The sequence below is a fragment of the Phaenicophaeus curvirostris genome, chromosome 6 (genome assembly GCF_032191515.1).
Source record: "Phaenicophaeus curvirostris isolate KB17595 chromosome 6, BPBGC_Pcur_1.0, whole genome shotgun sequence".
In the NCBI taxonomy this organism is placed as follows: domain Eukaryota; kingdom Metazoa; phylum Chordata; class Aves; order Cuculiformes; family Cuculidae; genus Phaenicophaeus; species Phaenicophaeus curvirostris.
In genome coordinates, this window is record NC_091397.1 from 26,824,934 (window position 1) to 26,849,629 (window position 24,696).

General features: G+C 37.6%; 1 protein-coding gene across 3 annotated transcripts in view; it reads right to left on the reverse strand.

Annotated features, from left to right (window-relative positions):
- The window catches only part of SLC25A13 (solute carrier family 25 member 13), a 102,768-nt gene that overhangs the window by 35,432 nt on the left and 42,640 nt on the right, over positions 1–24,696 (reverse strand). For all 3 annotated transcript variants that reach the window (XM_069859678.1, XM_069859679.1, XM_069859677.1), the window contains exons 5-11: positions 19,032–19,171; positions 12,337–12,483; positions 10,645–10,783; positions 9,736–9,829; positions 9,468–9,552; positions 7,129–7,213; positions 6,515–6,673 (exon numbers count right to left, since the gene is read on the reverse strand). In XM_069859678.1, the coding sequence (XP_069715779.1) occupies positions 6,515–6,673; positions 7,129–7,213; positions 9,468–9,552; positions 9,736–9,829; positions 10,645–10,783; positions 12,337–12,483; positions 19,032–19,171 (849 nt within the window). The remainder of the gene's footprint in view (positions 1–6,514; positions 6,674–7,128; positions 7,214–9,467; positions 9,553–9,735; positions 9,830–10,644; positions 10,784–12,336; positions 12,484–19,031; positions 19,172–24,696) is intronic.

The following is a 24,696-nucleotide window of genomic DNA, read 5'->3' on the forward strand; positions in this document are numbered from 1 at the left end:
ACCTAGAAACAGGCAATTTTTAGAGCAATTTTGTGTTATTATATATAATGAGAGTACTTAAACATTCCATTTTGAGAACAAACTTTGTGTTACCACTTTAAGTCAGAATAACTACATTTGTTACTTTAGCTTTTTAAAATCTGTGTTATTAGCTCACTTTACATTTAAACACTAACACAAATTTTCCAACTATGTTTCAGCACTCTGTCCCGCATTAACATTTAATTTTTGCATCTTCACACACAAATTAAGACTTTCTAATTAATTTTGTGAGATAAGCGATGAACTTGCTTCAAAAATCATATGTGCACTAACTTTTTCTGGCAAAACCAATGGCATTAAATGCAGGACCCTAGGCGATAAGACTCAAAATAATGCAAAACATTCAAACATGTATGACTGCATTCTTGAGCACTTTGCCCAGCTAACTCACCAGCTCTTTAAACAAAGGAAGTCATGCTGCTTTCTCTCCATGTATGGAATTTCCTATTTTATTTTGTTAGAAGTGATGCACTACAGAACTGGAAGTAGCAACCTATGACTGCCGGCTTCACTTGCTTCAAGTGAATAGTTGATATTTTGTAAACTTTTGGACAATACAACCTAAAAAGTATGCAGAGCTCAACAACTCAGCCTGGGGCTAGAATGGTGCTGCAAGCATTCATCAGCATAACAGAATTATGACACCATTCAGAAATGTGAGAAAATTGCCCCCGCTGGAGTTCCTGGTGCAAACCTCTTCTCTTTTAGGAACTCAGGCAGCACCTTTCTACTTTTCTACGAAGTCTGACATCTGCACCTCTCAGTGGTTTTATTTTTGGGGAAAGAGACAACAACTGAGGTTCCACATTTAAGAGCTAACTTGCCAAAAAGCATTTTCCCCAACAGCTAAATGTCACAATAACAAAAGACAAAAATGTACGCGCACAGGATTAGTACATTCTTCCATTCTGTCACCACCTATCAGCTTTACTGGTTACTACTAATGATTCTAGTAAGGAAAAGGCATCAGGGAACAGCACCATGTGGGTTGTGACAGTAGAACGGCCAGCCATAATTATATAATTTTGCACTTGTATTAGCATTTTCATTTTTCAAGGATCAAAAATAGTAATTAATTGTGTATACACAGATAACATCTACCCCAGACAACTATTTGGCTTATGATCACATGTCTAAATATTCAAACCAATGAATACAGTGCCACTAACTTTGAATATAACTGCTCAAAACCAAGAGATTCTGCAGAGTAAGTTAAACATCAAAATTTTAATTTCTGAATGATTTTTAGTTGCATGGGGGGCTGGAACTCAGAATTCAATGAAAAACCATTAAGACAGTCAGAATTGTATGATTCAATATTACATTTTCTGCAGCACTAGGAAGAAAACACAAGGACATACAATGAAAAAGATTTCTACAGTTCTAGCCTTGTACAGACCCAATTCTCTTTGTAACTGCTATCTTGCCATAGGACATGTGTGTCTTTGTATAGAAATTATGGCTAATGAATTTGTATCTTCAGAGATTAAAAAGATGTTTCATTTGCTTTACAAACACAGTACCTGATCCCAAGTCTAAATGAGTAAAACTAGAGCAGGTCTGTAAATAGATACAGAATTCCAATAAACCTGGAGACCATTAATTTTAAAATCATATATACATACATCATTACACCTAAGCCATATGTAGCATGACTTTCAAGTTATATCATAGAAAATAAATTACAGAAAAAGACATTCTAAAATATTAAAATATAAAATTATAAAAATGCTCCAGTTAGAGACATGTATGAACGTCCAGTTTTGGAAGCTACACAAGCAGGATAAATCAAAATAATTTTCACTAGACTGATCTGAAGTTGTCCTTTTTGCCATTTCTTATTTCTCAGCTCCTAAGACTGCATTTGTAAAAGGAATTTGTAAAACCTAAGGAAAAACATGTTTATCTTGGCACAACTTGATTTTTTCCCCATCTAGTCCATTTCTTTTGCACTCAAAACTGAAATGGCTCAAAAATTTCCACAAAACCTCAGTGTAGAAGAGAAAGACTAAACAGAATAGGTGAAGGTTACCAAAAACCCCACATCACCAAAAAAACCACAAAACCTAATTGAATTACCAAAACCCCAGAGCCTCTCCCTTACTCTCTCTCTATTTCACACACAACTTTATACTATGAAAAAGCTTTATAAGTTTATTTATAGATAATGCTATGCATATCTACTGCAAGATAGCATATAGTATTCTAAAAAAGGTAGCATTCACGTGAATGCTAAATTTTATAGCCTTGCCAGATACCAGCTAGGTCTACTATCTCCAGCAGTTCAAGAAGGTAGAGGGACTCTTTGTCCTCATACCTATGTAATAAAGCAATAGGAAAGTGGTACCTGTGCAATTCCATACACTAGACTATCAAAATTAAATTCTCTTTCCTCTATCCTTCTGACGAGAGCCCCAAAACACTCTTGAAAGATTTCTGAACATGATAAAGATGATAAGTTTTACAAAAAAGAAAGCACATCAAGGGACACACATGAAAATATCATTTTTCTGTAAAGTTATCCTGACATGCTGGGAATTTTTTTCAGTGTTACTATGTATCAGCAGCTCAGCAATATGACATATACACAAATGTAGGACAGGCTCAAAAATGTCTGACTATCTTAAATATTTATGTATGCCTCCTATAAGAGCAGAGAATAACACTTTGCACATAGGCACCCTGCTAGTATAGTATACAGCAAACATTTTAACACAACCCATTTTTTAGATATTCAAGGCTCTTAAGTAATTACCACATACACCACTTAATATTTGACACAGAATCATAGTAGGACTCTATGGGAACGTGAAGGTATATGTGAGAGAGAGCACTGAGAGCTTCATTTGTTTGTGACATCATAAAAGATCCTTTCTGAAAGCAGTCTAAATACATTGTGAATATACATGCAAGAACTCACCCAGCCCAGCTGTGAAAAAATCTTATTCAGCCAAAGCGTTTTTCAGATATCTAACACTGAAACTTCAGTTTTACACTGTGTAGCAGATGTGCTTTTCCCTTCACATTATAAAAAAAACACTGACTGAAGGAGTTGTTGCTCAGTTTAGGTGAAATATTTGAAACCACTTGAACATCTGATAGAAAGGCAGGAACAGATACTGCCAAATTTTTCTACTACAAGATTCACACTGTACGTGGAACGATTAATCACCAGTTGCCATTCAAGCACAGTTCCCTCAGAATGGAAATGGGGTATTTCTTGAAGATTTCGTACTTTGACAGAACTTTGGGTTTGAAACAGGCTTGTACTTCTATTCTTCAAAAATGGTACTTCATTGCATGCTTCTGGAGGAAACCTTCTGTCATGGTTTTGCAACATTAGGGTGCGAGCCCACTGGTAATAATGAATGCGAACGATTAATATTTAACATTAGAAGGTATCTGGTGTCACTGGAGTGCAAGAAGCACCATCAGAAGACATAAAACTAACAAGTTCTTTAACAGTTCATGATCACAGGTAACAAAGCCTTCCATGGCATTTCCTGTCTCTTTCATCCTCCAGGAGAAGTGGCATTAACAGCATGGCTATCCAACATTTTCATAAGCTATACTTTATATCTCTGATACTTAAATTTCCCATAAAATTTCTATCAAGTATAGGTGAAATAACTGCTACTAGATCCATGGCTTAAGACTAGGAAGCTTTCACTTTCTGTGACTCATCAGGTGGACTTCTGATTAAAATAATATTAAGAAATGTATGTGACTTCATCAGTGGAAAGAGAAGTTGACAAATCACAGCTTCAAAAATTTTCTTGTATTTCCATACAGATAAATACCCACAAGTTTCTAAATACTTATTTAAGGTATAAATGTAGCCACAACAGTAAATTATAAGTATACGCGATGAGTAATCTTCTAAGTCATGCTGAAAAATATGAAAAATTTGCCTTAGATGTACAGTCTTAAAAAAAAGAATCTAACAACACAGTATTCAAATAATGCATGTTATAAAGATTCTGCAGAGGTTCATATCCTATTTGGGCTTTTTGGATATCTTCTCAGTTAAAAAACTGATTATTCTTAGAAACAAATTCACATTAAATAAAAATCTCACTTTATATCCACAAGATGGTGTAATTTACCCTTATCTGAGATGGACGTTTAGAACATGGTGTTTTTGTCCTTTTCAAGTTTGGAATAAAATAAGGATAAAAAAAAAGAAAAATTAGTTCACTTCACTGGATGGAAATATGTGCCTTGTATTAAAAATATCATCTGAAGTGGCTGAGTTCAGAGTAGGGTTTATAATTCTTGCTTGCTTCCTTGCAGTGTGGCACGACAAAAAGACCACTGCTCTGAATGTTTCTACTATAATTTTTTAAAAGGTTTTGCATCACTATTCAGCTAAGCAGGAGAACTCTACCAACTAATACTCCCTTTTCCAGTGGGGAAAAAACCCACATATACTTAACTCTAAACCCACCACAGTGGAAGAAAGAAGCAAAAAGGAATCAGCAAAAAGGAATCGAGCAGCAGTCCAAATTTACAGAACAGCATAGAGGAAGCTCCATATTTTTAAGGAGTTTTTTCTATTTAACTCATCAAAAAGAGAAGTTAAATCAGACTGCCATTTAAGAAGAGAATCTGTAGAAATGTAGATCTCAATTTGCCTCTGAAATGATGGTGCTCTTTGCCATCACACAATTTCTACTATATAATCCAGAACTGAGATTATTGCCCTGGGTTTAAAAGTTCAGCTCCACCAAACCATCCGAGGTTTCACTATTCAGGACCCCTTGGAAGACTGGAAAGTAGCAAACAGGATGGGAAATGGAAAGACAAGCTATACTGATGAATGTTCCTAAAGGTCCCAAAATTTGGCAATGAAAAAATCACTCCAGAAACACAACAAGCAAATGGAAGTAAGAATATGCATTTATGACATTTCTGGAGTTTGTTTTTCCAGGTGGAAAAAACACTGCTTCAGAGTTTCAATGAGACAGGAGCAAATACTAGTGGAATTCTGCATATTTCTTATTTCAGGGTCCCAGAAGAAGCAGACGTACATTTGCATGGAATAAACTTTATTCTTAAGCTAATAACTGGGACTTTTTACGGTTCTGATTGCTATAAATCCTTACAAAACAGAAAACAGGTCAATACTCTTTATTAAATTACTAGGCCTGCTCAAAAAAATGCCTCAAACTCGGCAAGCCTTCCCATCTCCAACTGTGCTGAAATAATTACAAAGCCTGTGTTTTGTACAGGAGCTGCTTAGCCAAACTCCAGGAACTGCAGTAACTCGATGTTAAAGACTGTGCGGTATCACACCACTTACTTTCAATGTTGTTTCACACATCACCTTATAAACTGTTAAGATTTTTTTCAGGTGCATCTAGCTTCTTCAGATCATAACAATATCCTCTGATCTTCATTCCTGACTCAACTGCCTTTAGCAATTGATTTCTGTCATTACAATATTACTATTTTCAAAGGTTAAAACATTTTTCTAAGCAAGCTGGCTAAAAATTAAGTAAGTATCAGAAGTTTAAAATCCTTCTAAACAAATATGGAAGAGGAGGATAAGAGATCTCACTAACTGGGATATCAGAAATATAATTTGCTTTATCTCTGTGACACAGAAGAACTGCAGTCTCGTGCCGTAGTTCATGATTCTTCATGACTATTTCTGCATTGCCTGAACTTACACCATTGATGCCATAACTAAGGCAAGGACAATATTAAAAAAAAGCCACCATCTAACTGCAGGCACTTACCTAAGATACACAAAGTGAGGGCAATTTACTTTCTGAATGGAATAAATAAGCTTTCGGAGCTTTCTTCATTGACTGCAAAGGGAGCTCGGATCAGCTAACTTCATAACTTGGGTTTATGGGTTACATATATAAAACTAAGTGCGCTGAACGCCAGCTAATCTCTCTGGCTGACTCAACAGTGACAAGCTAAGAGGATTATACACAAAGCTAAAAATGACTATTCCCAATGATTTGTGATGCACATGCAACTGGTTCAGAGAAACATTTCTGTCAAAAAAGATATCACAAAAGGAAATCTGGTTAATGACAAGGTACCTTATTTTCTCAATGGTTTTATGTTTCTACATAGAAAGAAAACAGATTAGAAAGAACAGTGAAACAAAAAATAAAAAATGGATGATCTAATTTCTACTAAACAAAACAAACTATAAAATAAGGACCACTAAGGAAATTAAAACTTGACTAGTAGTATATATTTGCTGTAGGAAACTGCTATTGTTGCCCTGTTGCAGATCAGGAAAGAAAGGACAGAAAGATCCTACAGAAATGTCCTCATTTCAATGAAGTATTAATTACCAAGAAGTTGGCAAACCCTTCACCTGTAGCAGAAGATAAGCAAAAGCACAAATCAGGCAAAATTGAAGTCTTAACAAAATAGGCTTAAAAAATCAGAGTTCCATTGAGTTCTTACTAGTATCTCATCATTAGTATATATGACCTTTTAAACTTACCTCTGTAAAGCCCAAAGAAACCTTCATAACGCAGCACTTTTTTGAAGCAATCAAAGCTGTTTTTATACATAAGTTCTCCCACAAAAGAGCCTGTAGAGCGCTGGTTTTGCATTCGAGTTTTTACCAAATCAATTGGGTAGACTGCAGTAGCTCCAACAGCTGCAAATATAGAGGTATGAGAAAACATGATAATGCATTTGCAGTGTTTGACTGTAATTGTTTATCTTCCACATTAATATCTCAAATATTCGTTCTATCTTTTTTTCTCCAGAATATATTCTTGATACACTAAACTATTTCCCACAGTTTTAAGCAAAAGCACTTCCTGGTGCTACCTCATTATTAATCTGATTCTTCTGAAACTGGTTTGGTGTCAAATCTGATAGTAACACCACCTGCAAACTCCAATGGTTCATAAATTCTAAAACTCTTGTGGACCAGATGACCTCTTCCCCTTCAATTTTATAGTCATCCCACCCCTTAAACATAGCTTCAAGGGAAAGACTGAGAAAACTTCCACACTTAAATAAAAGGCAGATGGGGAAGAAGGGCAGAAGAAAAGACAAAAACCCAAACAGTGAAGATGAATATTCTTTTGCTCAGCCATTACTAACCTCCAGCAACAGAACCAAGGGCAAACCTGTACGCTGACTCTGCAATCTGGATGAGAACAGGTCGAGACACATCGCCTGGAGCTTTCTGTCAAGGAAGGATTTAAAATAAAAGGAAAGACAAGGAAAATAATCAGAGCATCATATTTCACAAGAGAACATCTCGTGATCAGAGAGATGTAAGTATAAAGATACCTGGATAAAATCCCACAATATGCTGAGGATTTTCGTTTTGACTATTATTTCTCTTCCACTGATTTCTAAGTGCCATATAATATAGTCACTTCAGATTGGAATAGCAAAGAAAAGAAAGACTGATACTACAACAATATTATACAACTTCAGAATCAACAGTCCAAGTGGGCATATGAAGGCACACATATTGCATCCTAAGCCATTAATTTTCTACACCTGAAACCAAATCCAGTCCGGAATTTTTTTTCTGCTGCTGCCAAAACCAGGTATACCTATTACTTCTCAGGCTACTAAAACTAGTACACAAACATTTATATCACTTATATTACCAACTTTTGTAATACTTTTTCTAGGATACCACAAGTTAAAGGACAAAATAAAAATAGTTTAGCTAATACGTAGCTGGAGTTGACCAGAAAATAAATTCAATTTATATTTAAATCTACGTAGTTGAAAATCCTTTCAGTTTCAGCATCAAGCAGCTGACACTAAAAAGGAATTGGGTGGAAAAATGAAAAAGGCAGGACACATATGCAGAACCAATGGTAAGATTTAAGCAGGTTTGTACGTCCTAGCCTTTTAAAATGGCAAAATACAGTGGCCCCAAAGAAAAAACTAAAGAAACTGCTACTTTCAACACCACATTTTTGGCCACATTTTACTGCCACCTATTGTAACTTATGTTACTTGATATTCAGTCCAACACAAATGCTTTTAACTCCTTTAGTACTCTTCTAGGAATAGATGGTGAGCTTTCGGGAGCCAACTCATTTGCATTCAGCCCAGCACAGTCAACATTTAGTCACTGCTCAAAAAAGCCCCAGAAAACCACCACCCCAGATACTGTCCTGGAGCGCTGGTGGGGGTGTTCACATGGAGAGTAAGGAGGAGAAGAAAGAGAAGCAAAGGAGATGCATGTGTACACATGCACATACAGAGGCCTGGCTTATGGCCTGGCAGTCCTAAAAATGTAGCCTACATCAACTCATTGTGGTCAAACTGGCGTCTCTGCACAAACCCAGAGCAGGAAAAAAAAACCTAACAAAAAACCCTTAGTCTCACAAGACACAAAGTTAAGACTGCCTTAAAATAGATACAGAGAAAGAGAAAAACAGAAACAGAGGGCTAGTTTTAAATCTGTCTGTGTAGAAACTGGTTCAATAAGAATACAAGATATGCTAAAATAATATGAAAGCTAAAAATCAACAGGTCTGACATGTAAAGAACACTCCCATTTCTCTTTACCTCAAAGATACCATAAGTTCATTTTCTATTAAACCACTGAAAGTCAGTATTACTAAGGCGTGTAGTGATAGCACTACGGGGAATAGCTATAAATTGCAGAGGGGAAGATTTAGACTAGACATTATGAAGAATTTCTTCACAATGAGGGTGGTGAGGCACTGGAGCAGGTTGCCCAGGGAAGCTGTGGATGTCCCATCCCTGGAAGTGTTCAAGGCCAGGTTTGATGGGTCTTTGAGTGGCCTGCTCTAGTGGGAGGTGTCCCTGCCCATGGCAGGGGGCTTGGAACTAGATGATCTTTAAGGTCTCTTCCAACTCAAACCATTCTTTGATTCTATGAATATCCTTTAGTTCTTGGAAATGTAGAGAATATTAATGCTTTTACTGAAGATGTGATGGTAGAATAAAAATAATCTTTCCTATTTTGATATTCAGCAGAGCATAAGGCAAACCAGAGAATATGCTGAAGCCAGGAACATCCATATGTGTTCATAACGAGGGCTGTCATTTGATAGGCTAGATGCTGAATTTACCATCCATATTTGAAACAGGCTAGTCTTCTTTCCACATTACAAAGAACACAGAGCAACAAAATCACAAAACAAACATCTCAATTAAGTATACACCTAATGTTTACTGAATGGCTGGATGACAGTCACGTATTTTATCTTTCCAAAGTAAATTACATTTAACCTATCAAAAGGTAGCCGAAGAGAAAGGGCCACAGAGAAGACACTGAGAGGACATGACACAGTTAAAAATAAATTCTAACAAGAAGGTATTCCTCACAGATATTACAGAACATAACAGAAAAGCAACTTAGCTGGCAACCCAGAAGAAGGTTGGCTATCTGTTTACCTGGCACTGGAAACAGATAACAGCATCACACTAGCTTCTGTTCTTACCTGCCTCTGAGCCTCAGCCAGGTTGTAGGGCAACGTTCCCTCTTCCAGAGGAGCAATTCTTTCAATATCAGCTAATGTCATGCGCCTGAGAAAATTAATTCATCTTAGTGGTAGTTCAGAGATGGGTTTTCAGATCACAAGAAGATACTTGCATGTGACCACTATGCTACACTCTCCTCTTCCTCAACAATACCTCCCACTCCTTCCAAGAAGGAGAGGAGGAAAGGAAAGAGAAGATAATTCTCTCTTAGATAATTCTCTGACTTACCCCCGTGGCTCATACAGATCTGCTAACTGAAACAAGATGTCAACTTCCATGGGTGTAACCTGACCGAATTTCTGAGCTGCCAGAACAAACTCCTCTGCAACAGAATAAAAATACAGAAAAGAAAAACTAATCAAACCAGAACAAATAATCCAGAGCACCCCAGAGTTACTTTACATTTTAGTATTAAGTAGAAGACACTGGTGAGGGAGGGAGAAGGGGAATAAAAGTGACCCACCAAAGAAGTGTTCCTGCCACTACATAAATTTATGTTTCAAATGGTGTATCCTTCATGCAAGTAAGTACAACTCCCTGGTTTTGAAGCTTAGCAATATCAACAGGATTTAGGATATTTGACATACGGTATCAATGAGCTGTGGGTCAGAGGGGAAAAAAAAAAAAAGCAAACAGAAAAAAAAAACTGGGAGTCAAAAGATGTAGAACTTTTCATGCATAGACCCAGTAGGCCACATTAATGAAACTTCAGCATTGCACAGGGAATTCTCTATAAAAGTGGTTAGATATAGCAGATAACATCTTGTTCCAGGTTGTAGATCAGCTTACTGTGCTGCCAATACAAGTTTATGGAATTCTTCAACTACCCTGGAAGGTCACTTTAATAGGCTGCCAATTTGGCAGGAGTCCTAGGAAGTTTTTTAAACTTTTAAATATCTTTACATACCTTCCTCATCCTGCCCCCACCAGCAGTTTACTGATTGAAACAAAATGCAAAACCTAGAGGGTAAAATCCAACAGGAGTGTACAAAACTCAATGGTGTACCAAGGAATGCTAATGAGGCAGACTTTCTCTCCTTCCCATTGATTTAAAAGAATACAGATGAGTTTTTTTCCCTCCACCCACACCAATCAAACACCCAAGAAAACTTCCAGACTGCAAACATTTCTACCAACCCTTAGTGACTTCCACATCTTTTCTATTTCCAGCCAGAGTGCTGTAGATCTTTCTAATGAGCTCCATGTTGTTAAGGAGAGAATTAAATCCATTAAAATAGGAAAAGCTGACCTGATGGGAAGTGGTACCTCCAGCAGCCTAAAGCAGAGAGAATAAAAGAAGAGAGACTGTTACAAGATTAAGAAAAATCTCGAAATAAAAGGTTTCAAACAACGTTATTTTACAAGAGCGACAGTAGCATAGGGTTGCTTTTTTAAAAAAACAAACAAACAAACAAAAAAAAACCCCAGCAAAATAAAGAAAACTATGAAAGATTCTTATGTTACTGAAACTAATCATGACCAGAATGTAAAACTCTCCCCACCCTACAAATCTAAACAAATACATATGCAGGATTATAACAACATAACCAGTAGTAATTTACAAAGTTCAAGTTTCAGTACTGCTTCAGTTGGAAATGTTTCATAAGATGGCTTATTTCTAGTAATGAGGAAATCTACTTCTACATGTAAAGTATATTACCATACAGAAAATTTCAACAAAATCAAAACATATTCTGAGAAAGGTCAACTAAAACATTTAAATTCCCAGGCATTTCAAGTCACAGAAAACCAGCAGCAAGCTCTCGGGCTTATGTCAAGTAGTCAAACAAAATGGGAACAATAAGGTTCAAGTAGTTATTCATTCTCAAATGAGAACTGAGCCTTAACCTTTATTTTAAAGTGCTGTTGGGTCTGCACACAGAAGAATTACTGGATCAATTCCCTATTTAGAGTATATGTCTGGTGATCTAGCAAATCTCTGAAAACAATGCATGAGCTTGCCAAAACGTAATTGACTTTGAGGGAGAATCAAAAATCTTATCTTATGTTTCATGAGAGAGTATATGACCCAGGAAAGCTGATAACGAGACTGGAGAGAGAACTGAGGAAGGAAGTATTAGAAATTACTGTCAGTCCCTGAGCCTTCTGGCTGTGCCTTTTGCTCAATGCTTCTTTCTTCCAGTATTCTTCCCAGAGTGTGCAATTCTCATCACTTCACACATCTCTTTCGAATTCTGCCTTGCAAGGCAGAGCAGAACAGATTTCTTTAAACCTGGATACAGCCAGGGAAGAGCAGCTACAAGCTCACAAGACTGGAAACAGTGGTCAAAAATGAATGTATCTCTTTTTTTTTTTTTTTCCCTTCAGTGAAATTGCACAGTTGTAATATTTAATTTGGTTTATGTATTTCCAGCTAAAAAAAGTATACACTTAAGAGTAACTACTATCAGTTAATATGTAGAAAATGTCCTTGGGTGATATTCCAGTTCATACACTGTGCTTGCAAATGACACTCAGGAGGTTAGAATTGACAGTACAAAACAAGTTCTTTGTGGATGAATTCCTAAGTGGGATCCAATAGCTTTTTGGCATATTTGACAGTCTGCTAAGATGAAATGATCAGAAATAGTCTGGCAAACTCTGTGTTTGTAGGCCATTACCTGCTTTGTCTTTTGTCTCAGGGGACCAGAACATTGAGGATACATATTCTACAATATGGGTTAACTTTCATATGTGTAGATAATAACTATCAAACTTAAAAACATGCATCCATAAGCTGGATTATGTGCCACATATCGTGGTTCACAAAAAAGAAATCCTATGTCTACATCCCAGGTCTTTCTCAGTGGGGATATCAGAGCTACTCACAGCTACTAGACATTCTTCTACAAATGGTGTCAGCATGTGTGGCCGGATAGTGACCATAATATCCCTGAAGTCCATAGCTGTGACTCTTCCAGACTGAGCATTGTCACGTTGCACAAAAGCTTGTTTTGCATGTTCTAACTGTATCTCCTGAAAACATATAGGGGAAAAAAAAGTTAGGTTCAAAATCATCACCTTAACAGTTTGATTTTATAAAATGCAATCCTACAAGATATTGCTTACATAACAAAACACAATTACATTGAATCTATTTTTAACAGGATATTGTATATGTAACTTCCAGTCTATTCTATCAGTGGCATGTATGGTCTCTAACATTGAGCTCAATATCTAGGACAATCATCATGATTTCTCTGCTGTCTGGACATCATAAGGTCATGCAATTCATTTAACTGAAAAATGGAGGGCACGTATCAACACACCAGTGCAGGTAATATCCTTCTCATGAACATTAAAGCGTTCCATGATGTGCATTATCCAGTTTATTGCATGTGTCACGGCAGGTCACAATCCTTCCTGCAAAAGCATATGCTGCTTCTTGAATGAGGACAATATAATCATCAGAGATTTCCACACAGACACCCACTAATCTTGAAAGCATTCCTTCAAGAAGAATCACTTAAAACATAAAAGTTATTTGTATACAAAAGACACCAGCAGTTGAATGTAGAACTCCTTGTATCGTGACTGATTAAAGACCCGCTCTCAATATTTCAGTAGTAGTAAGAGGCAGAGATCAATCACAAGCATTATCTGATGCAACCACCTGATAATCTCATTTTGTGATTCAAATGTATTCCTGAGAGAAGAGGGGAGAAAAAATGCATTTCATCTCTCAAAACTCTGTTTTCCTAAGACACCCTTCACTCTTTCTTTATAAATTACTGTTAAGACTATTTTCTTATTTTTATATTTTTCATTTAAGAGGAACAATCCTGCACAGATACTAACTTGATAATATGTATGAACTTTTTGTTCAGCTCCATAGCTTTGCAAAAACCAGAAATACCTTTGGTGATATAGTTAAGACTTCCCAATCTGTATTCTTTGCTGAATGGAGGAGAACAAATCATTGCCATGTCCTGTCTTTAAATGTCAAGGCTTATAAAAGCTTCTTCAGTGGAAATACAGTGCTTAGTCTGAATACATATTCATAAACAGGTACTCTGAAATGGAATCAGGGCAAAAGTATGCCAGCAATACTAAACAAGTCTTGCAATGGACCACGACACCATCCTATTATTTCATTATATTTACAAATATTTGCAAATATGCCTTAAAAGACGTTTTAAGCCAAGACTCAGCTAGTCAAGAATCACCAGCACAATGTATTAACAGTGAATATGATCTTCTCTAAACTGATATTTACCTCACAGCAGCATTCAAGGGACTAGAGAGTGAAGGGTGAAAGGCAAATTCAGCTGACATTGGATCAGACCTGCCAGAGGCCTGCAGCCCCCATCCCTCCTTCTGCTCATTAACCTACCACTACAGCCATCGATGCATGCTGCCATTCAAACCATGCTTGTCTTTTCCTTCCAGCCTCCTGACATCTCAAATTTTAGTCCTAATTTATAATTAAAACACCTGAACTGAAAAGTACGATGAAAACCTCCCAATATATTAGGCAGATGAAGGAAAGTAGAGGGGAAAGGACTGATCAGTGCTTCAACACTGAGTTTCACCCACAGAAGTATTCAGAAATTTCTGCTTTTAATGAGAGATACTTGTTGGGGTTATAATTTGAAGTGTTACAATTTCAGTTCTGTCATGTTTCCTTTACATTACAGCCACCTATGTGAAGGTGTTACAGTTCAGCAGTAATACACTTGCTGGATGCAGTCATGTAAGCTCTTGCTTCACTCTAGTTGTGACTATAATTTCAATAGAAATTTGGAAGCAAGGAGTTTGGGGCAGTTTAAGATGGGAGGAGCACAGGAACATGAAAAAAAAAACCCCAACCCTTGTCACCCTGAGGCAGACAACTACTTGGAGGCAGAGAGCTCTGAAGAGGAGTTAAGTATAACTGCTGTATCCCTACACCAGACAGGTGGAAGCATATGAACAAATAAACAAAAAATGTTTCTCATTAAGTGATAGCGTCACCAAAGAAAAAAACACCTTTAATTTAGCAGAAGGATTGCATGGAAAACTGTGAGTGTTTTCTTCTCCTACTCTCGTTCAATTTGCTTAAGCCACTGAAATTGCTGGCAGTGTTGTGCTGGCTGAACACAGCACTAAAATGTAGTAAAAAACCTGGAGAACACTTGCAAGTCCAATTTGCTTGCATCTATGAGTTTGGACATATGTATACCAGCCAGTGGGACCTTAGCTGAGAATGACATCTGAGCCACAGAAGCAAAGCAGGGCTTGCATTCCAGACAGGCAGGTTAAGTGCATATTTCTTGTAGTCACCTAGCTAATTGCAAAAATGTTAGTACTATAGTGGAGGACAAGCCAAAACATCCCATCCTATCCTTTGTTATGTGACTACTTTCAGTCTTTTCAGTGCATGTGGAACCCACTAGAGAGAAGAATTATCCCACTTAGTTAAACATATGGTCAAGGACTCAGTGCTGCCATTTGCTCTTGTCAGCTAGGAAAGAGTCACTTAGCTGTAGACAGACAGCAAGACAAAACTCTGAATAGGATGATGTTAGTCTTCTGGAACTTCCTATCTGCACATCATCCGTAGTTCAGAAATGAAATGGTTTAAGCATACTGCAGATAGAAAAGACTCATTCCACCTTCTCAGAAAGGCAGTGTCTTTCTAAGTCGTGGCTATTTTGAGCTGTGCTATGCAATTAATTCACAGGTGCACTGAGCAGGAAAAAAACCATAAGGCCCTTCAGCCACGTGACATTTCCAAACCACAACAGCGGCAGTAACACAGCACATGAGAACATGCAGACCATTATATGGTAGCATACCTGGTCTCAAGAACTTCACTTATAAGGTCTTACAAAAAAAACCAGACAGATGTTACTTCTCTAATCACTGTGCATTTCATAACAATGTAACAAACTCCAAGTTTTTTAACTCAGAAGGCTATCTATTCCTTCAGTCGCCAAACGGGAAAGCTGAGGCATCTCAAAGCATGACTAAGTGCATTTCAAAATGAGGCTCAGTAGCTACAAGCAATTTATCAGGGAAATTTTTATGAGACGTTTGTAACATCAACTATGTGGTGTATATACAACCAATATAAAATATACAACCTGAAAAATAAGTTGAAAAACAATAAAGCAAAGTTGTTTTGTTTAGAGATGCTCTCTGACTTGCAATAATTTTTATCTTTTCACCCACTTCATTCCAATATCGTTTACCTAGGCAGATTAAGGTTTAAAGAAATACAAACTTCATTGCTTTGCAACACAAATTACACATCCTACAGGACCTTCTCCTAACTAGACCTTCTGCGAACTTAGATAAACTAAAAAATAAGCTTCTCCCTTGATGCTGGAAGCCCAGAATCCCCCCAGGTAGCTAAGACTTCGTGAAAAATTAATTTGCACATCATGGCAGGCATGCTGGCACCAAAATTTTCATGAAATTATTTCCTATCTAGTGATTTTACTTCAGCTTTCATTTACAGCTTATTAAAAGCCTCACTGCTTTCCAGTTAGACAGAAATTTATGTTTTGGTTCCATCTCAATGGAGCTACAAGTCATCGGATACAGCAGAATCCTTTCCACTGAAACAGATCCCAGGGTTCAATTATAAATAGTACTACTTCACTAACTAATATGCTGGGCATAAATAAATTCCCAGACTATGTGTAAATGAATTTTCCAGGCCCACATATAAGCATACGTTAAAATTCATCCTGCAGACCAGATTTTACACGCTGAGAAAGGGGCCAATGCTGTTCTTCGTGAAGCAGACTCACCATTTAAGTGATGATAGAACATGAGTGTATCCAAACAGATATAGATGTGATGGATAGATAGTGGAGATATATGAGTTAATTTTAAGCTGACAAAATAAGAAGCAGGGTAAAACAACACACCCTGAGCTTGGGGTTGATGCAAATAAATTATTAACTGTATTACAGCCAAATAGTTTGGAGGCTACACTTTTGGGCACCTCTGTTACTGTAGACAAGAAAAAGTGTTGGAAGGATATAAATATCAGAATACCATATAAACTCTTCTTATTTAAAGTCAGAAGAGACTCATCCTGTGTATGAATAAAATATACTAATGTTGTTTTCAATGTACCTGCAGCTTTGCCAGATATGATGATCAGCCCAAATGCTGTGACAGATATCAATACGTAAGAACTTTATGTGGCATAAAAGGACCTAACATGAATGAATTTAAATCTAGTTGGATTATTTCATTAAAATTTGCAAATTGCATTGTACTTACAAAGCAGTACATGAAGCACCTTACAGACCCATCTGGTCCATGTTAAGTGCAATGTGAAGAGCATGAGGAATGTAGAATGGTAATTTGGTATCCACTGTGGCCTCCTGCTGTCTAAGGTCTAAGGTCTAGACATCAGACCAAGAACACTGACTCATGCACAAGCAGAATGTCAGAAGGAAAGAATGAATACTAAAGATTACAGAGCTTAAAGCAAGATTTCTATGCCTGTGACTATCAACTCTCCAGTTTCTGCTGAGAGTAACTTCTGTGCCCAGACTTCAGTACAGACTTCTGTAATACAATGCTGTAAGGCATGGCTCACAAGGAAAATTAAGTTCCAAAATTTACAGTTCTAGAAAGTGGGTAAACAGATGAAACAAACTGCTGTGAGTGACTGAGCATTCTAACAGACTGTACTGACAGTGGACAACTTCAGCAAAGTATTCAGTTAATCTATTTGGAAGTCCCACCTTCCTGCACCAATGCGGAGAGCACTTTTATTAGCAGCCTTTGAACTCTTCCTGAATACAACTCCATGTCTCTAGAGGACAACCAGAATCGCCATGCTTATTGTCCATGCTTATGCTCTTTCTCCTTCTTTCTATGCTATATGGTCATCACCAAAAGGGCTGTATGACTTGTGAGGACCACTAATACGTTCCAACGTAACCTTCTACTCTTCACTACAACCAGTTAAGACTCATTTAGCATACAGCTAGTTAAAAAAAAATGAGGCAAGGGCAAGACACACTAAACTCAAATACAATTCTCCCCAGAATATGAACACATCCAAGGAAATTCCTTTTAGACAACTAAAGAACATCTCTCCAAAGGATGAGAAAGCTTAGAAAACTCCTGCTTCATCTCTTGCTTCTCCCAATTCAAAAAAAAAAAAGCACAAAAGACCCAAAGACATGAAGAAAGGACTCAAATCTTCGTAATACTCAGCCATGAAGTTACAGGCTCTTTTACGTCTGCAGCTCTAACCTTCCTCCTTTTCTCATTCTGGGTTTTTTTTCAAGTTTTCCTCAGATCTCTAAACAAATAGATGCATGAGGCAAACAGGACTGGTACTCTATTAAGACTGATTTTAACCCACCAAACTCAGGATACATATCCAAGGCTTATTCTGTAGTATGGTAAGAGGTACTAGACCATGTGGCCAGAAGCATTTTCCCCTAATCAAGTAACACATTTCCTTTTTTATTCAAAGAGGGTATAGTTCACCATTCTATCACAAAACAAGTCTATGTCTTAGCTACATATGAGTCACAACAGTCAATATATAACCTAAGGGAGTACAATTTAATCATGTAATACCTGACGTCCTCTTCATACAAAGTTAATTAGGCTCTGTTCTACAAAGTCAATTTGAAACATTTTTCTCAATAGCATTATCTTAATTATTCCTCATCAAAATGATACCACCTCCTACTGTGAACTAACATACTTGTGTAAACAAGAAAAAAAGAAACCTTGCAGTCTTGAAGCAGGTTCCCATTTTAAAACTCTCTAGTGTAAATACTAATACAGGCATTAAGCGTTCAGAAGGAATACAAATAAGAAACTCAGGTGTTTTACCACTTCAAGGACCACTTTTCCTGCTGAAGATTATTTTAACGGTACTGCTGAAATTCAGAATAATCTTATTTTTCTATTAGCAAAATATTTTACTTTCTGTAACAAAGTCCTACAAGAATGAATAGCCAAGAATTCCTTTTGAAAGAAAGACAGTAATTTACTCTCTACATACTACAAGCAAAGCTAAGTAGTATTTCCCTATCTGAGACACTTTCGCTTCAAGAAAGGTCAAAAGTAAAGAAGTGTGTGGAAAGGTCTTGCAGCAAAATACCTTTATTGGATATCAGCAATTAAATAAATATAAGTTTGGTAAACGTGCTGTTTACAGACAGAAGTGTTTCTTAATACAAGTCTGGAACTGGGTCCAAAACCTTCAATAATGTCATTTAACATTTAACTCTCATGGATTTAAATATTCAGGAGACTTGCAGACTTTGAGGTCTAGGGTTTTAATTTCATGTCGTGGTCTACACAACAGTGTAGCAAAGACCATCTTCTGCATATAGGTGCCAAAAATGAAAGAAAAGGAAAAAACCCAGCTAGCCTGAATCAGCAGTTTTACCATAAGTATATCCTGTTTATCAACACTTTATTTAAGTTCAGTACTCTGTAAAAACCTACACCTGGTTCAACTTCCCTACGGTGTGGTATTTGGCAAGTTTGCAAATACTTCCATCTTGCACCCTTCTCATTAATCTTGACAAACAGTATTGTATTAGACCCACCAGTAAAAACTGGGTGAACTCCGCGTATGTTAGGTGTCTTTTTCTATCCTTTCCAAAATGCAGCTGTACAAATTCTGAATTCCAGTTAAACGGAATGTGCTGATGAATCATGGTCTGGCCAAAAACTTGCTTAGCATCCTCTGGGCAGAAAAGAAGAATGGTAATTATTAATGAAATAACAACAGAAACAAGCATATATTTATACAAGCAAAACAAATATGACATTTTCTAACAGAAAAGCAATACTATTCATATAAATTAGTAACACTGTAAAGCAAAGCTTATTTTTTTGTTTACCAAAATCATAATAAAGTTTTGAACACCCTCACAAATACAGTTTCTGAATAACCCTTTTATTTGTGAAGATTTATACTCAGAGCATTTTATTAGAAGAGACTCAACTAGATATTTCAAGTTTCAAAGTCAAACAACAAAAGTTTGAAATTAAAAGACAATTTATACAAAGATAACTAAAGATAACCAATTTTCAGCATAATCTTTTCAAGCTGCTAACCATGAAAGTTTTGTATCACTATAGTCCAGGCTTTTGTATTATCCCCAGAGTTCTCCACATTCATACAAATCAGCTACGAAAATACCAGTATTCCAAGTGCCACTTTTCTGTAGTGCCCTTACAGGAGCAGGGGCGTGGGGGACATGGCAAGTAGGAACACAAACATTACCGCTTTCAGCACGAAGCATACTTTAACCCTAGACCACTGCTACAAGGAGAGGGGAGCACAAGTTGGTTCGATCACATCTAAATGCGAGTTTTGTAGCTCAATTCAGTTCATAACAGGGCAACAGTTTATTACGAGCTTGGCAGGCCTTTTAATAGTACATGGCATTTTTGGTGAAGAAATACTATTGTATTCGTTGTACAATGAGTAATAAGGACCATACATTGCTGAAACTCAACTGCATGTATTTTAACTAATGTGGACAGCAACACCTGAGGAAGTACTTGTCTCACATGATGGCACCCAATTCAGGTGACCGTCTGTCTCAGACAAAAAACACAGAGCAAAGTTATTTTCTGAAGACAAGCTCAAGGCCAGAGGTTCCCAACTGCTACACACCTTCCTAATTGCTCTACGACTTCTCCAGCAACACCAGCCAAAAGCAAGTTCTTGTCTCCTGCTAGTTCCTGTGGACACACAGAACTGGTTCCCAGGAGACGCTCCCTACCCACAGGCAGGGCCAGGAGCTGCTCTGTTCCCTTCAGAGCTTAGCAGAAGAAAGACCAGGAGCCCAAACCCCAAGCTGCTGTCTGTCTCTGCAAACGACAGGGCTGGAAGCCAGTTCTCAGGCACAGCTGACGCCTGGAGGCGAGGAAATCAGCAGAGCTTTGTGCCTGCTTGACTGCAGAGTAAGCTGAGAACCACTTCGATGGAGCCAGCCAGCCTACCAGGAGGCCTGGGAGCTGGCTTCCAGTTCAGCCCATGCCAGCCAGGCACAGCAGCTCTGTTGATCCAGGGAAACCCAGACAGGGTGAAAATACCCACTTTCAACCAAGCAAGAAGGAAAAAGCAAGAGCAGGGTGGGATGGCTGAAAGCAAGGAAGATGTCAGGAAGGGTCCAAGAGAATGAATGATAAAGACAGGTAAAAATGGTCCCAAGGAGGTGAAAGGGGCAGGTATTCTGCATAGACCCAAAAGCACTGCAGCTGGTGTTATCCACAAGGACAGCTTATTCTAAAGCATGGGGGCTGTTCATATTCTGGGATTCATGGGAGAACAGAGGTGATACTGTGAACCTTTTCCCATCCCTCAACACAGTCAGTAGTTTCAACTTTAAAAACACCACCCAGTGGTCCCAGGGAATCAGTGGTGAATGAACAAGTTGGATTTAACTTACAAACAGAAAGACTGACCCCAGCTAACCCCTAATTATTAAAACTTAGAACTTCAAGCCCTAATATCCTATGAGAATTTTCTCCAGGCAACGTCACACAGTGCCCCCAGGACAGCATTGTTCATTTACGTCTTCAAGCTCCACCACAGTCAGCTTGGATCTTGCCTGCCAGCGTTTTCCAGGAGCAAAACTCTGCACTCAGAGCAACAGGAAGTAAAGCCAATGGATTCAGGGTGAGGTCCTGTCCCTCTGCTGAATGTCTCTAGGATGCTTCCTACTGACACAGCTCAAGGTACCTGGCCACATGTCACTGGAAATCACCTTTACATAATTTCTGCTTTCTCCCAGACTTCCTTCAAAGAAGGGAACCAGCATGAAGAAGATAACCTGTATTGCCCACAAACAAGAGGGAGGAAAAAGGCAGTCTCTTCCTGGTAGCAATGACTCTGTTTTTCCAGAGGAATGAAGATATTCCTAGAACAGGCCCAGTATCTCCTAAACAAAGATCTGATGCTCATCTGCTTTCTTTCCCTCTCATCTCCTGTCCTGAATTTCCCCAGAGCAAAACACTGATACTGTTTGGATGAGACCAGGAACAAGTCACTGTTTACCAAAAGCTATGTTTGGTTGAACTCCAGATTTGACTTTGTCAGAGAAAAAAAACGTGCTTTCTTATTTTATACAAATAAGAGAGAAGAAAATTTTAGCTAGTGTAAAAGTAGTCTCTAATTCCTCTTGATGGGTCCAGGCTCCTCACAATCTTTACTTCGACTTGTTAACATATGAAAGTTATGAGTGTCCTCTGATTACAGCACTGTAATTTCATTTTAAATAGTTATCATACACTAGCTATCTTGAAGGAATAATCTATCTTGCTTCCCCTACTCCGTGTCTTATAAACTCCTCCCTAGCTGTGGTTCAAGAAAAACTAACATCCAGAAGTGAGAAGAACAGTAATTTCAGAATAAACACAATGCTTAAATAATTGGCATTACAAATAGCAAAGGAACTTAAATGGCAATGGAACTTAAAATCTCATCAGGGCACCAACGAATACAGCAACATCTGTATCCATGGCATTGGCATTCCCTTGTCTATTTTAGAGATTAAAGGCTGCACACATGCCTCCGAATTTCATATCAGTACAAATATCACTCCAAATAGTCCAAGCAGGAGACCTACACTTAATTTTTGCTATGACTTGGAAAACACAGACTACTGCAACAGTGCAGGTATTTAGTACCATAGTAAAAGAACTTCCTACAGTACTTGATCTTCTCAAAATTATACTGTGTATTGATGTCAGCATTTCTTGGCAACTAACACCAGGTCTGAAGGAGTGCATGTTTGATTATACAGTGCATGTAGTTGACTGGAAGATTGTCTACTGTGCTTCCACTGATTCTTTGATGGCATGAGATGCAGCTTTGATGTGGACTGATGGGTAGTCCAAGTACTTGGCAGGGTGGCCCATTTATCCTCATTCACCCAGAAGACTCTGGAAGCACAAGTACTACAATCACCTTCTTCATCTCCCTGCTGCTTTGCCAAGGAAATGAGTCGAAATAGTTTTATAGTGGCCGTGCTGTAAACTAAATAACACATTGGAATAGCTTGATCATGAAGAATTGCAAAGGAAAGTCACTCATCCCTTCAAATTTCATCAACAAAGCAATAAGAGCAGAAAGAGCTGTCACAGGACCTTCTTCCATAGGTTAGAAGCTCCAAAATAATACAGTAATGCTTTATTTTCATTGCCTCTTAATTCCTTGCAAAACATGGACCAAAACCTTTTCTGCACTTCTGAATCACTAAAAAAAAAGATCAATTAGGATCTTTCCTCCTTAAAATATTACTAGGAAGGTATCTGGCAGAACACTCAAACTGAAGATGGCACAGTAGAAACGGAGTGCATAGTTTAAAGATAATGGGATTGTATTACATGACTCAAGAAGGGGGGGCGTATAGATAGCAACTCAGGTCAGTGCAATTTATTTGTACTCTATATCATGTGGTACCACCACTGTTTTAAAATGGATTCATTCAAAAGAGTGCAAAACCTGCCATTAGTGCACTTAATCCATTTAGACTAAGATCAGATTCACCTGCACCTGAAAAACATGACCGCACATATAAAAAACTCCAGAATTCACCTCTTTGGATAGTTTTGTGTGTGCACAGATGTGTAAGCAGTAGCTTGTTTTTTAATAGTGCTTGCTACTCCAAAACCAGAGAAAAACCCTAAATACAAATTTAAACTAAAACAATAAAAATGGTCATTTTAACCAATTTAATTATGTTGAGCTAGTCCAGCTGTGCACTAGTGCTGAATTGTAATGGCCAAGCAAAGGTTTTTCACTGGCGTTGTTTATGGGCAACCAAAGCTGTCATATCAAACTCAATATCCTCATTTCCACGTGGGCAACTGAAATCATTATCTGGGCTCATTTTGGTTATCTCTATCACAGAGATGTTAAAAACACAGGAGTTTCAGAATCTAAACTGCCTCAACATCTTTCTTTACAATGGCAGGGGCTGACTTCACTGTAGTTGTCAAGGAATACATATTCACTTCAGAATTCACGACTGTTTCCTACAGCAGTTTAATACACCAACCAAAGTGAAAAAAGCAAACTCTTGGCTCAAAAAATTATCCTAAACTTTACACTTTACTCTCCCATACAGACTTGAGAGCTCTATTTCTTTAACAGCTATTTTGCTTAGACAGTTGGTATTAAAAAAAAAACCATCACTTTCTTGCAAAGCATTAACATACATTTTCCCCCACTTAAATACTTCAATTTCAAATGCACCTCAAAATGTACTCCCACAACAGTACTGTATTAGTTTAAAACTATTTTAGTTCAATTAAAATGTCTAACTATCTGCCTCCAAACCCACCTAAACTGTAATTTTCACTTTGAGCACATCCAGTGTTCTCGGTTTTGTTTTCTTTTACCAGCTTATCGAATCAGGTCCTGCATTCCAAATGTTGGAAAAAAATAGTCATTAACTGCTAGGTAACAGCAGATTTTCCAATTTAGAAAACTAAATTACACACACTGCAAAAGTATGTGTATTTTGCTATCTGAAATTTCATATTAGAATTTGTAATAACAAAACACTTCCCTAGCTTGCAGGGCCTGCTGAAGTTTTTACCTCGTGTTCTGCAATTCCAGGACAATATGCAAAGGTGATGGGGAAAAAATTAAAATAAAAATTAAGCTTACAAAGCGGTATACTGCTGCTCCCACAGATTAAATACATTCTGGTGTGGAAGCTTCTGGTTCCTCCCCAAATGCTGCCTAATAATCACGTTGGGTTTTTTTTTTCCAAAAAGATATACAGCTGCATGAAAGATGACTAATCCTCAGCTTACTGTTAACCAAGGACTGACCTCATATAGCTGAAATTTACACTCAAATTGGCTTTTTCCCACCTTTTCTACACCTATTTTTTTTAAGTGCCATGAAGTAGCAGAGGAAAGGACAATATTTTAGCTATCTGAGCATGCAGTATTCTTGAATTATCCCACCAACTGGAAGTGCCCTATGTTACTCGTCTTTTAAAATTGGAGCCATTATAGTAAATCGTGCAAATCTACACTTAGCCTTTCATAAAAACTGGATTTTTGACCCACTGAACTGGAACAGCCTTGAAGCAGTTCTTCTGATCTCTGACAAGATACCATACGACATATGCATGCTGATCTGATATTGCTGTGCATCTACACAGATTTGTTCAGAAAACACTGCTCATAAGTCATTAAAAAAGTTCCAAAAAAAAAAGGGGTGTTATTTATGTAAGACAA